The sequence below is a fragment of the Pelobates fuscus genome, chromosome 5 (genome assembly GCF_036172605.1).
Source record: "Pelobates fuscus isolate aPelFus1 chromosome 5, aPelFus1.pri, whole genome shotgun sequence".
Lineage (NCBI taxonomy): Eukaryota > Metazoa > Chordata > Amphibia > Anura > Pelobatidae > Pelobates > Pelobates fuscus.
Genome location: NC_086321.1, coordinates 203,874,708 through 203,890,013, shown reverse-complemented (window position 1 = coordinate 203,890,013; position 15,306 = coordinate 203,874,708). Strand labels below are relative to the sequence as shown.

Sequence of the window (15,306 nt, the reverse complement as noted above, 5' to 3'; positions counted from 1 at the left end):
ACCTGAGGGATTTGTACTTGGACCCATTCTCTTTAATATATTTATTAGTGATATTGCAAAAGGTCTTGATGGTAAGGTATGTCTTTTTGCTGATGATACTAAGATATGTAACAGGGTTGATGTTCCAGGAGGGATAAGCCAAATGGCAAATGATTTGGGTAAACTAGAAAAATGGTCAGAGTTGACATTTAATGTGGATAAGTGCAAGATAATGCATCTTGGACGTAAAAACCCAAGGGCAGAGTACAGAATATTTGATAGAGTCCTAACCTCAACATCCGAGGAAAGGGGGCCAGTCGGCTTGCTCGATATGCCGCCGCGTGTGATGCCCCCCCTGTGCCCATCGCAGACACCGGTCTGCAGCTCCGCAGTGAGCAGAGCTGCAGACTATGTGTCTTGCAAGCTCTGATCAATCAGCGCGTTGCCGCGGGTTACCACGGAAACACTCTGACTGTGTCTCGCGAGATTCATGGTCTGCAGCTCTGTGGAGCTGCAGACCAGATATTATGCCCACCGGACCACAAGGGATCCGCCGGACCACCAGAGAGCCAAGGTATTTAGTCATCACCCCGCTCTCACATCACCCTCCCCTTCCTCTCATCACCCCTACTTCCTCTCATCACCCCCCTCCCTCTCACATCAACCCCCTCACACTTCACCCACCTCACACATCACCTCCCCTCCCTCACACCATCACCCTCCTCACACCACACCCCTCTCATCATCATCCCCCCTCCCTTACACATCACCCCCCCTCATCTCATCATTGCCCCCTCCCACACATCATCACTCCCCTCCCGCACATTCACACCCGCCTCCTCTCACCATCACCCCCTCACACCATCACCCCGCCTTACACCATCACCCCCTCTCACATCACCCCCCTCTCACATCACCCCCCTCTCACATCAACCCCCTCACATCATCACCCTCTCTCCCTCTCACATTACCTTCCCTCCCTCTCACATCACCCCCCTCTCATCATCACCCCCTCTCCCTCACACATCCCTTCTCTCCTTCACACATTCCTCCCTCTCCCTCACACATCACCCCCCTTCTCTCACATCACCCCCCTACACCATCACCACCCTATCCCTCACACCATCACCCCCTCTCCCTCTCACATCACCTCCTCCCTCTCACATCACCCCCTCCCTCTCACCATGACCCCCTCCCTCTTTCCATCACCCCCTCCCTCTCACCATCACCCCTCCCTTACACCATTATCCACTATACAAGCACACACACTGCATCCACTACACAAACACACTGCATTCACTATAAAAAAACACATTGCATTCACTGTACAAACACACTACAAACACTATACAAACACACACAGACACACACTTATACATGTGTGCCTGTGTATCTGTATGTCTGTGTATCTGTTTGTGTGTTAGTATATGTGTATCTGTATGTGTCAGTGTGTGTATGTGTATCTGTCTGTCTGTCTGTGTATCAGTTGATGTGTCTGTGTTTGTATCAGTGTGTCTGTATGTGTGTGTCTCTATCAATATGTGTGTCTGTGCCTGGGTGTCTCTCTCTATGTCTGTATGTGTGCGTGTCAGTGTTCGTCTGTATCTGTGAATGACTGTTTCTATGTAACTGCATGTGTGTACCTATGTGTCTTTGTATGTGCGCCAGTGTGTGTATATGTGCATACATCTCAGCATTTCGACTACACTACACACAAATACAACCCTGCATCCAAATGTCAACACTACATAAAAACACACCACCATATTCAAAAACCACACTACAGAAAAATGTGCACACTTGCATTCAAATGCCAATACATGCAAACACACCGTACATTCACTCACACATACTCCATACAAAAACATGCTTACATTCAAACACACAAACACTGCTCGTTGCTAAATACATAAAAAAAAATACAAACACTACTCGGTGCTAAATACACTTAAAAAAATTGCGGGTGTCTTTTAAAATTTTAGCTGGGGGGTGCCAAATATCGGCTCCGCACCGGGTTGCCAAATGCTCCAGGTACGCCCCTGGGTATGGGATTGGTCGGATGAATTTGACTAGTTTAAGGTATTACTGTATGGTAATTATGACTATTTGGGTGATAAGATGCCAATCAGTACAAAGTGGGTGGTGGTAGGTGACATGTTATGTGGCCAAGAGTGAGAATGTGATCAGATGAGTGGGTATAACTGGAAGGTGAGATTGTACAGATAAAATACACACAAGTAGCTCAGTGCTAAATAACCAATAAAAATAAATAAATAAAAAGAAGGCTCTTCCCTCTCAATATGGCCACCGTCATTATTCTCTTTTCCCCTACCAAGATGGTCGCTGTGGCAAATTGTATCTGATATTTATATTGGTGAAGGGCTGGTAGAGCGGCTGCCTCTCCCCTGCTCTGTATGGTGTAGGCCCCAAGCCTCAGCTCAGGCAATCCAGCGGGCGTTTTGGGCGTGTGAGGTATCCCCCAATTCACCAGCAACTGTGAAGCTGTAGGTTGGGGTTTAAGATGAAGTGATTTGCCCGTGATAACAGACGATAATCGGGCTCAGGCTTGGGAGCTCACAGATAGTGTCTGCTCAGCTCCACAGTCAGGCTCCGCCCCCTGATTCCTTAATAACAGTATTTACAGTAGCTTTTATTCCATATTTGTACTATACTAAGGATTGTTGTACTGTGATTGGCTGGATAGTTATCTATGCGATCTTGGTGCCACTTTTAAAGTGCTTTTTACCTTTATATACTCCATGAGCCAGGATGCATATTCTTTAACCTCTTAGTGACCGAAGACGTACAGGGTACGTTAGTCAAAAAATGGTCATTAACGACCGCTGTTGTACCCTGTATATGCGTGGCCAAAATGAGCACTGGAAGCAATCGTGATACAAGAAAAACAGGAACTGAAAATCAATGCCTAAAGTACAATGTGAGAGAAAAATAACACAAAAAAACGACAACTCAAAAGTTTGACAAAGACTGGTGGTAGAATTAGTGCATGGAAAGTGTTAAAATACCACCATTTGAAATACCCTAGAGTGTCTACGTTTCAAAAATATATGGTTTGATGGGGGTAAATTACATTGGCCAGCTTCACAAATGTCCCAAATAGGACATGGGTGCAAGATGACCAGCTGCGAAAATTCCAAGTTGGAAAACTGGAATGTGCACACTTCAAATAAGGAACCCGATGCACCTATACATGGGGGGTATCACTGTACTCAGGAGATGTTGCTGAACGCATATTGGGGTGTTCTTTGGCAGTAACCCTTAAAGTTCTCCATACATGCATTCTTAAATTGCTATGTGTGTCAAAAAAATCACCAATTACTATTATTTTTTTATTTTATTTGGCAGAGTGGTGTTAAAATGGCTGCATGAAAAGAGTCAAAACACCCCAAGCTTAATACCTTAGGTTGTCTTCTTTGAAAAAATATATACATGTGAAGGGTTATTCAGGGATTCCTGACAGATATTAGTGTTACAATGTAACTTGCGTTAATTTTGAAGGAAAATGGCTTAGAAATAGCAAAGTGCTACTTGTAGTTATTGCCCAATAACTTTCCAAAAAAAAACTAAGAGCATGTTAAGATTGGACATTTCGAAACTGAGGGCAACATTTTGAAACTATTTAGCATGGTTGTTTTTTGGTGACTGTAGATGCATAACAGATTTTGAAGGTCAAAGTTGAAAAAGTGTGTTTTCTTTACTTTTTTCATCATATTTTATAATTTTGTTTATAGTAAATTATGTGATATAATGAAAATAATAGTATCTTTAGAAAGACCAATGGCGAGAAAAACGGTATATAATATGTGTGGGTACAGCAAATTAGTAAGAGGAAAATTACAGCTAAACACAAACACCACAAAAATGTAAAAACAGCCTTGGTCCCAAATAGTAAGAAAATTGAAAAGTGGTCTGGCCACTAAGGGGTTAATCCATTTGTAAAAGCCAACTGGCAAAACGTGTTTGGATATTGTTACTTTTGTGGTTTTTAAGTAATAAAGGTCTATTGGTCACTGCACTTGTTTACTGTGACAATTACCTTTTATTTTGACATTTTATACTTCCTGGCATTTTATCATCTTACTCTAAGAAAACCTAGGTGGGGATTGTGACAAACTATCCTTCGCCACTGGCTTTTGGAGGGGCCTGATTGCCAGCCTCCTGCCCTGTGATTATGGCCCTTATAATTTATTGGGTCTCAAAGCACTTGGGACTGAACCCTCTGTGCCTGGATTACATCTTTGCCTGCATTGCTTGGCTTTTACATTCCCCCTGGCATATTCGTGGATTGGTTCGGTAAATGAAACGTCTATTACAGTGAGGATAATGTTGTTCAAACAGATTAACAGACTGATGAACGGCCGACCACCCTGCATGTGGAGAGTGCGGCTTTTTAGCCACCCAGAAGCTGTGGTTAACCGCAGCTTAATTGGCGAACGGCTGGGTGGTCGTCATTCGTATGAACGAACACATGGCGGTGGCCATCTTTAACTGCTGAATGCCCAGCGGTGTTTGTCGTCGACTGCGTGGAACTGTTTTCGGCTACTATTTCCCATGAACACCGATTGGACATCCAGACTTTTCATCCGTTCATCTATATCCATATGAACGCCGCGTCGTTCGGTAGTTTCACACTCAAGAACTTGACCTACCCTATGACTAGAAACTATGGAACTAATCCTGGGTTGAATTCTGCCAAACGGCCATTAAGACAACTTTAACCCCATGGCGATCCAACTGTATTCGTGAGATCTGAGCGCTTTTCGGATATATTAAGCACTCAGATCCAAGCTATCTGGGCATAGGTTGGACATATAGGTTAAACATTGTATTATATGAGTTATGTATTTTTATGTGGTTTTTGTAACAGTTTTTGACTTAGGGATATTTCCTGTACCTGGAGAAAATTAAGTTAGCCACTTATGCCAATTATCTCCAGGATAGAGGGGAGGGTGTAGAAAAATGCACTTTGTTTTGATTGGTTAATGCTCCTTTTGTTCTTGTGTTCCATCAGGTCCAGGGGGTGTGCCTCTGGCCTGAAAAGGTGTATATAAGAAATGAAAGTTGCTCATTCAAGCAGTTCTACTTGACCCTCAACTCGCAGCCTTGACTCGTGTTTGGAGGGGACAGCTATAATCACTACAAGGATTACTATGCTCTTCATACTCCCTTAGCTTCACTAAACTCTTGTAAGAGCTTGTTCCTGTTCCTGCTTCACTCTCTGGGGAAAGAGAGGTTCACCTACTGGAACCTGGAGCCTTTTCGTAGGTCCAGGGTGGGTAGGAGACGGCGAGAGCCCAACCAACCTGCAGCGGTTCGTGGGGTCTGCGGTGGTAATGGTGTCTGGTGCGGTGCTGATGGTACTTGGTGAGCGCAGGGAGCATCCGTCTACGGGCCAACCCTCAGCTAGCCTGGGGCAACCGTAACAGGGATCATACCACCAATGCTGTAATCAAAGAGCAGTGAGTCTGCTCTACACTTGTGAGTATTATCTTTTACAAAATTTTAACACATTTTATTATAATTTGAGAGCACTATTGTTTGCCTTTCTACCTATTCCTCGGTTCCCAGACACTCCCATTGCTGAGGCTGTTTGCCATCATATCCTATAAGTGGGGATCGTACCACTGTACCACTGTACCACTGTACTCCATTCAAGCTAGAGCTGGCCATAGCTCTGTGAAATGAGTGTGTGATACCGCTATTTCTAATACTTAAGGCCACTAGATTTGACATATTGCACTACTGGCTTTCCCTGCTTTTCTTATTTATCTTTTATGTGGATATCCAAATTATCTGAAAAGGTCATATCGCCCAAGTTGCAAGTTACCTCACGTCTCATACAACAGCTACAGTTGCTTTTTCCTCTCTCAGTAGAGGCATCTTTACGCGAGAACTTTTTGGACCATACACTTTTCATATTTTACAACTTTTTTATATTTTGTCCTTGTCTTTTATTTGAAGATTATCTGAATATTGCTGTTTGGTTTGTGGCACAGCCCTTTTTTCTGCTTTTGGATAGTGGAATATGATCATTTCGTAGCATGTGCCTGGTTAGGTGGTTGAATGGCAGTTTGCACGTGGGAGCATATTTGGTGTGGAATGTTAGTGAGTGCATGGGAATGCCAGTTGTATTTGAGTTGAATGCTAGTATGTTAGTATAGTGGTGTGTTTTTATTGCGCGCAGGGCCGGCCTTAGGCCTTTAGGCGCCCTGTGCGAAAAATCTTCACAGCGCCCCCCCCATCATCCATGTATTATGTAATGTTTGTGTTATGTCTGCGTATGTGATAGATGTGATGACTGTGTGTGATATGTATGCTATGTGCTGGCTGTGTGTGATATTTGTAATGGGCATATTAACAGTGTGTGATATGCGTGTATTTGTTGTATGTGATATTTGTGCTGGATTTATTGGCTGTGTGTAATGGTTAATTAATTTAGATAAAAATATGCATTTATGGAGTGTGAATGCAGGTGTATATTTTTATGTTATGAGTTATGTGCACACATTCCCACAGTCAGATGCACACAGTTATACATATACACTGTCAAATCCACCACATACACACAAACAGCCACACATACAGTCTTACACACACATACTTACATGCAGACAGTCACACACACACACACACACAGGCAGCCGCATACGTACACACACATGCAGGCAGACAGCCACACACACACAGAGGCAGGCGGCCATCCACACACACAGGAAGACATCCACACACACACAGAGACAGGCAGTCACACACATACAGTCAGACAGCCACACAAACATACACAGGCAGACAATCACGTGCACACACACAGGCAGACAGTCACGCACACACAAACACAGGCAGACAGTCATACACACAGACAGTCATACACACACAAACACAGGCAGACAGTCATACATACAGACACACACACACAGTCAAACACACACACACAGGCAGACAGTCATACACACACACAGGTAGACAGTCACACACACAGACACACACACAGGCAGACAGTCACAGACACACACACACACACACACACACACACACACACACAGGCAGACAGTCACAGACACACACATACACACACACAGGCAGACACAGACACACACAGGCAGGCAGACAGTCATACACACACAGATAGTCACACTCACACTGACAATCATATAGTTACCTCTGTTCATCGTGGAGGCAGTGCAGCTCCTGGAGACTGTTTGTTGGGGGAAGCAGGGACTCCTTCCTGCTTCCACTGCAGCACTTATCCGGCACTTTTAGATCCGCCCCGTCGCAGGGAAGCCCCGCCGCACGGGAAGCCCCGCCCCGACACAATTTTTTTTTTATCCCGGCTGGCTGTGTGGCCGCATGGAGCCCCCTGCTCCATGACGCCCTGCAGCTCGTACACCCCTAAGGCCGGCCCTGATTGCGCGCCATTGTGTGCATGCAGGAGCATATTTGTGGGAAGTTTAGTTTGCATGTATAGGTATTGAGTGTGTATGTTTAGGTATTAGGCATATATGTATAGGTATTGAGTGTGTATGTATAGGTTTGTTTACAATTCTCACCACGTCCTCTATTCATTTATCTCTCCCTCATGTTTCCTCTCCCCCTTTCCTTAATTGTGCCATCTCTCATAACCTCCCCTTTCTTTAATTGTTCTGCTTTTCTTGTTCTCCCTTCCCTTACTTGTTCCCCTCTTCTTTCTCTCATTCTCTCACTTGTACCTCTCTTCTTTATCCTCATTTCTCTCTTGGTCCCCTCTTATTTCTCTCTATCTCTCACTTGTATTCATTAAACTATCAATTGCAGAACAATGACCTATATGGCAATACTAAACAGTCAAGATGTTCCTATAGCCTAGTAAATATTTTTCGGTCACAATTTGCCTTTCAGATTTTGATTGCCTTTCACAGTGTTAATCATTAAACTTAAAACACTGTAATATTTGAGATTCCTGCATTTTCTGTCAGTAAATGCCAATTATGGTTCTGGGGCCCAGACCAGCATTGAAGCCGTCATGGGGCCTTTCCATATTTTAGGGTCACCATGTGTCTGCATTCCCCCAGACATGTCCTATTTTTTAGGGCAATGTTCATGTCCAGTGGGATTACTGACTGTGTCCGGCTTTTTTCGCTGGTGCCAACGTGACTGCACCGACTACTACACGACACCAGCACTGAGTTGCTGATGTGTCTCACTGCCTTGTTCTTCCTAGCTGATGAGATGGGGATCTTTGTTGCTGATATCACTACATGAGGCTGACATGTCCTTGCTGTCTTCACTCATTTCCACCAACCATATGATGCCGATGTGAAGAGGAGAAGGAGGAAGGGGAGGAGAGTGAGGAGGGAGGATGGAAAGAGGGAGGGGAGGGAGTAGGGTGGGTCCTGACTGAAGTATATAAGAAAAGCATATTTTTTTAGGGGGGCTGACGGGGTAGGGGATTCTGTGCAGGAGTTAGGCAGGCTAGGCAGAGAGGAGGTTGCAAGACAGTGGTGCAAGCATTATTTAGTTGCCATCAAACAATGATTTGGCGCAATCAAAATAAAGATGACTTACTACAATCTCCTATAACAGTCTGAAAATATCGCAAAAACCATGATACCACAATTGAGGACATCTGCTCTAAAGTAGAGCTATTTTTTTCCATTTCTGTTCATTACCAAAGGTGTACCTCCACTTGGTTTCACTGGACAGCATTGACTGTCCTCAGGGTCCATTGTATTTGACTCGATTTGTAATCTATATACACCTCAGGTCAATTGCAGTTATCAACATCAGGTTGATTTAGCTCTACAAAGTGTTCCTGCCTGCTCTGTGTTTCCCCTCTGTCATGTCTGTGTCACAGCTCCCGGCTTGCCGCCATGTGCGTCCGTGTCCGACCGGCACGACCGCACCAACTTGCTGAGCTTACCTACTCAGCGGCAAACTGGGAACCGCTCATCCACGCCCCCCCCCGAAAAATCCAAGATGGCGCCGACCATGCGGTCGCGTCCATCAATGGCTCCGCCCCCCAAAGATATCCGAACGTGCGCGTGATGTCACAACATCAACGCACGCGCACGTTCGGGGGTCCTCTGACCAATCAGTGCCTAGAGAGGGATATTTAAATCCCTAATTCACCCCAGTACCTTGCCCTGTCGTGGTTTCCTATTCCTGAGAGTGCGTTTTTCCCTGTGATATTGATATTCTGGTATTCTGATCTTGGCTTTTCCTGGTTATTCCGATTTCTGGTTCCCCTGACTTGGCTTATTTAAACAGTATTGTGTATTTCTGGCTTCCTTGACCTCGGCTTTCCCTTTGACCATTCTCTGTCTCTAACGTATTAGTCCGGCCATGCTAAGGTCTGGTTTATGATCTGTCCTTTTATTTCCTTTCTTATTTCTATGTATAGGTTTACATAGTTTCTGCATGTTGGACCACACTAGCAGTCGTGACAGTCTGACTCCCCGATTTTTCTGCCTTTTTTTTTGTTTTTCTCTCTGCCCCCCCCCTTACTCTTACCTTTTGATCCTTTTTAATATATCTGTAGGGATACTACTATTGTCCTATTCCATAGTTCATCAACTGTTCACAACAAGTGTCATGACTTCCTGTGTTGACTGTACAACAATTACAATGATTTTTTTCTCATTGTCCTGTTACTCCCATGATATAATTTATTAATTTGACTTACATTTAGAGCACCTATTCATAGGCAATGTGGGTATTTTTTTTCAATTGTTGACTTTATATATGAACCTCTCTTTTTTTCCTTTACAATCTAGTGGTCAGATCATTACTTTCTACCAGTTACATTCACAATATATATATATATATATATATATATATATATATATATATATATATATATATATATATATATAAAATATCAATAACAAGATAGTAAACCATTATACCATATGTCACGCCAAGGGTGCATAATGCATTGTTGCACAATAGAATATAGCCATTTAATGTAATTTGTGTAGTGCATATATGAATTGGCCAATGGCCATATAGTAGAGATAAGATGACAGAAGGGATAATGTAAATGGTATAGGAATGTGAAGGGAGGCACATGGTTTGCAACTTGGATTGATCCTTTGATTAATCGAGGGCTCTGCAGGGTGTGAGATTCTACACTTGAAATGCCTGGATGTCTAGTCCGAATGTAAGCTACCTGACTTCAGCCATATGGCCTCTACCTCTTAATTGATTAGTTAATCTCCTTGATATGTTAATGATCACTAGCCTTGTGTTCCAGTATCATATCCAAAAGAAACATATATAGTTTCTTACTTACCCACAGAATATTAATTAAGCCTCATTTTATTATATTTAGAATGGGACAAGCACAATATTTTAATCAAGCCTAAATATGATTTGCATAACTTACTCATATGGGAAGGGATTGTGCTGTCCGCTATATTGGGTCACAAGTAAGGAGTGTGAAATATCTATGGAATGGAAAAATGGTAACAAATTCATATATTCAATTCTTATTTCTGTGGCAAGTACATGAGAGGAGATATAACTAAATATTTCCATGTGGATTGATGCTGGTCTGGAACACAAGGGTTTGGTCACTTATTGTTCCATAGGTCTGCCTTATCTCCACCTCTAGGCCAGGCTTGGTAATCCACAGGGTATAAATCTAATGATTTTGAAATGTGTTTGCACTTGCTTGGGGGCCAGAATATAATTCTGAGTGAGTCACCATCTTCTTTACCAGAGACCCCCTGGGCAGAAGTTTTACTTTAAAAATGATTAGGACTTCTGTTATTATATCCCTTTTGTTTTTATCTGTTGTTGGTGTAACTCATTTGATTGTCATCTATATCGTTGTATGCACTGTGACAAATTTTTGCTCATTATAAATATTCCTTTATTAAGTTTTGCCTTTGTCTGGTAAAGAATCACGTTACCTGAAGAGACTAATTGGTGTTTTTCATACATCGATATTGTGCTAAGTTGTATTTGGTGGGCTTTTATTATTAAGCTACCTGGGGGACCAAGGCACCCCATTTATAAATTGCCTCGGTGGTGGCAGCGTTAAAATAGTAATATTTATATTATTATGGTAAAGAGTGGGTAGTGTTAAGTGGGATTTTGTCATTATTTCTGGTCTAGTGCAGACAAATAATGGACTTTAACTCTTTCACTACCACAACTAAGTCACGCACACTCTTGAAGTAGGGTGCGTTCGTGACACCATATGCACTTTTCTGTGCCTATATATTGCCTCATTCATAACTTTTAGAAATAAAAAGAATTCTGGAAACCTGTTATAACAATAACAATAACAATAACAATAACTATGATATTCCATCAATTTTAACATGTTCATATAGCCAATTTGCATCACTAGACAAAAGATAACTATATGTACCACATATAATGTAGGTGAACAAATTAAAATTTATTTTACTTCTTATTTTATGCATTTAAGAAACTGTTTATGTGTAAATTTGAAAGGTCAACAAGGTTTTGATGTTTGCAGCATAGCCGTTACTTCTTAGAATCCCTGGGCTATCCAGGCTATAAACATTAACATAATTATTCTTTAAAGGAACACTATAGCATTAGGAATACTAAAATAGTGTCCAAGTCACTATTTAGGTGACTGCCACCCCAGGGGTTATACAGGTATTTTACTTAACTTCTACCCCATGGGCTCTCCTCCTTGGTCAAGATTATCAATGTTGATGATCTCAGCCAATCCAATGCTTTCCCATAGAAAAATACAGCATGGCTAGTGAGCATGCATGGCAAAATGCTGCACTACGCTAATCAAGTGGTCTCTATGAAATAGACATAGCCTAGTTTCACTCTGCTATTTATGCAGAAGCACATCTAAAGACTGTCACTATGACAGCCACTAGAGGCATTTAAACCCTGCAATGAAAACATTGTTTTTCCCGCAGAATGGTTATGTTTAACATTGTAAGGTTTAAACGAGAGGAACATGGTGCCATCACTTCATTGAGATGAGGTGGTCTCGGTGTCTGAAGTGTCCCTTTGAAGTGTAGATTGTTGGGAATTCAAAATGAATTCAAAGTTATTTTCATATTTTAGGCCAAAATATCAGAATTGAGAATAAAATCGACTTTTGAATGTTAGCTATTTTAACTTTACTTCGAATTCCTGAAAGTTAACACTTGTGAATAACTTATGGTATAATTATAAAAACAATTCATGTAAATTTCCATGACATACCTTAACAGCAGAAAGGATGTTGCAGTTTATCAGATTCTGGAGAAAAATATATAATTAACAGACTAGATTAATGTGACAACATATTACTCTTTCACTACCTTTAATTTGGCAACATACAGGGAGTGCAGAATTATTAGGCAAGTTGTATTTTTGAGGATTAATTTTATTATTGAACAACAACCATGTTCTCAATGAACCCAAAAAAACTCATTAATATCAAAGCTGAATATTTTTGGAAGTAGTTTTTAGTTTGTTTTTAGTTATAGCTATTTTAGGGGGATATCTGTGTGTGCAGGTGACTATTACTGTGCATAATTATTAGGCAACTTAACAAAAAACAAATATATACCCATTTCAATTATTTATTTTTACCAGTGAAACCAATATAACATCTCAACATTCACAAATATACATTTCTGACATTCAAAAACATAACAAAAACAAATCAGTGACCAATATAGCCACCTTTCTTTGCAAGGACACTCAAAAGCCTGCCATCCATGGATTCTGTCAGTGTTTTGATCTGTTCACCATCAACATTGCGTGCAGCAGCAGCCACAGCCTCCCAGACACTGTTCAGAGAGGTGTACTGTTTTTCCTCCTTGTAAATCTCACATTTGATGATGGACCACAGGTTCTCAATGGGGTTCAGATCAGGTGAACAAGGAGGCCATGTCATTAGATTTTCTTTTATACCCTTTCTTGCCAGCCACGCTGTGGAGTACTTGGACGCGTGTGATGGAGCATTGTCCTGCATGAAAATCATGTTTTTCTTGAAGGATGCAGACTTCTTCCTGTACCACTGCTTGAAGAAGGTGTCTTCCAGAAATTGGGAGTTGAGCTTGACTCCATCCTCAACCCGAAAAGGCCCCACAAGCTCATCTTTGATGATACCAGCCCAAACCAGTACTCCACCTCCACCTTGCTGGCGTCTGAGTCGGACTGGAGCTCTTTGCCCTTTACCAACCCATCCATCTGGCCCATCAAGACTCACTCTCATTTCATCAGTCCATAAAACCTTAGAAAAATCAGTCTTGAGATATTTCTTGGCCCAGTCTTGACGTTTCAGCTTGTGTGTCTTGTTCAGTGGTGGTCGTCTTTCAGCCTTTCTTACCTTGGCCATGTCTCTGAGTATTGCACACCTTGTGCTTTCGGGCACTCCAGTGATGTTGCAGCTCTGAAATATGGCCAAACTGGTGGCAAGTGGCATCTTGGCAGCTGCACGCTTGACTTTTCTCAGTTCATGGGCAGTTATTTTGCGCCTTGGTTTCTCCACACGCTTCTTGCAACCCTGTTGACTATTTTGAATGAAACGCTTGATTGTTCGATGATCACGCTTCAGAAGCTTTGCAATTTTAAGAGTGCTGCATCCCTCTGCAAGATATCTCACTATTTTTGACTTTTCTGAGCCTGTCAAGTCCTTCTTTTGACCCATTTTGCCAAAGGAAAGGAAGTTGCCTAATAATTATGCACACCTGATATAGGGTGTTGATGTCATTAGACCACACCCCTTCTCATTACAGAGATGCACATCACCTAATATGCTTAATTGGTAGTAGGCTTTCGAGCCTATACAGCTTGGAGTAAGACAACATGCATAAAGAGGATGATGTGGTCAAAATACTCATTTGCCTAATAATTCTGCACACAGTGTATTGATATGTACAAAGAACAATACTGGGCACACTCAATGTGCAGTAGTATGAGATCAGGATACCTTCTAAGTCCCAAAAGTCAGGGAAAGGCAATTGCTAGCAGAAGGTGATGTTCTATAATGTTATGGAAATAAACCATGACATTTTTTTATTTTTTTTTAAAGGAACACTCTAACCACATTGATCACTTTATCGCAGTGTAGTGAATTGTGTCAGAAGTGCCCTGGAAACCCCCGATATACTTGGAGTCTACTGAACATCACTCCCTGCCTCTAATACATCTTCAGTAGCTCTCTGTTTGATCTAAGCTCAAGGCATAGCTCATTGGCTCCAAGCAATCATTCCAAGCCAATGAGCTAGCTCTGCTGTTCGAGTGTTCTTTTAAAACTCACAGGCACTCTTTTAAATTATTGTTTTTGTCCACTACTTGCTCTTCTTCAACACTTTTTTTTTAAGTATAAAAGACACCTGGGAGACAGAAATCTTGTTGATTGACAGGGGATCAAATACTTATTTCACTCATTGACATGGAAATCAATTTAGAACTTTTTTAATGTGCGTTTTTCTGGATTTTTTTTTAATTCTGTCTCTCTCTGTTAAAATACACCTACCATTAAAATTATAGACTGATAATTTCTTTGTCAGTGGACAAACGTTCAAAATCATAGGGGGATCAAATACTTTTTTGCTTCACTGTATATAGCTATTTCTGATTAGAACAAATAGAACTTGTCTAAAAGTCATATAGCTGTGAATCATATAGTAATGTACTGTATTTAAATCTAGTTGGAGGGGATCATATTTTCCTATTGAACTCTTTTATCTCCAAAATGTTCTTTGGGATTTTTTAAATGTGTGCAAAAACATGTAAACTATGACATTTCTACTAATATTATATCAGCAATACTAACATCATTGTAATACGGATATGATGTACAGTACCGTATCATTTTCTGGTCCATTGAGAAAGCGACACGGTTCTGGGTTGTGAAGCATTCCAACATTGTTAACTAAGAGAAAAAATATAACAAGCAAATATTAAAAATTTGATTAAATTGATTTAAACCTTAATCTTACGCAATTGTGTTCTTCTATAATAATACATTTCAAATGTAAATATATGTGGGAGTCTGGGCCAACTTCCTTGGTTTTGCACCCCTTCTTATCAGTTGCCTCATTCTCAGGATTGGATTTCCCAATTAACCCCTTAAGGACCAAACTTCTGGAATAAAAGGGAATCATGACGTGCCACACACGTCATGTGTCCTTAAGGGGTTAAGTAGGTTAATCTCATAAGAGCAGGCATTAGGTTGCTAGAGTAGGACCTGACAAAAAATGGGTACTTGCCATTGTGCCAGGCTTTTGAGAGTTGTGATCATATTCTATAACGAAATCCCCATTTTTTTTTTTATTTTTTTAACTATTGAATTCTGTGGATTTTGAAGCTCCTGTTTAGTGAATGAGTGTGCTT

General features: G+C 41.4%; 1 protein-coding gene across 1 annotated transcript in view; it reads right to left on the bottom strand.

Annotated features, from left to right (window-relative positions):
* The window catches only part of HSD17B3 (hydroxysteroid 17-beta dehydrogenase 3), an 83,607-nt gene that overhangs the window by 13,632 nt on the left and 54,669 nt on the right, over nucleotides 1-15,306 (bottom strand). The window contains exons 5-6 of the mRNA XM_063457184.1: nucleotides 14,778-14,845; nucleotides 12,181-12,216 (exon numbers count right to left, since the gene is read on the bottom strand). Coding sequence (XP_063313254.1) covers nucleotides 12,181-12,216; nucleotides 14,778-14,845 — 104 coding nt within the window. The remainder of the gene's footprint in view (nucleotides 1-12,180; nucleotides 12,217-14,777; nucleotides 14,846-15,306) is intronic.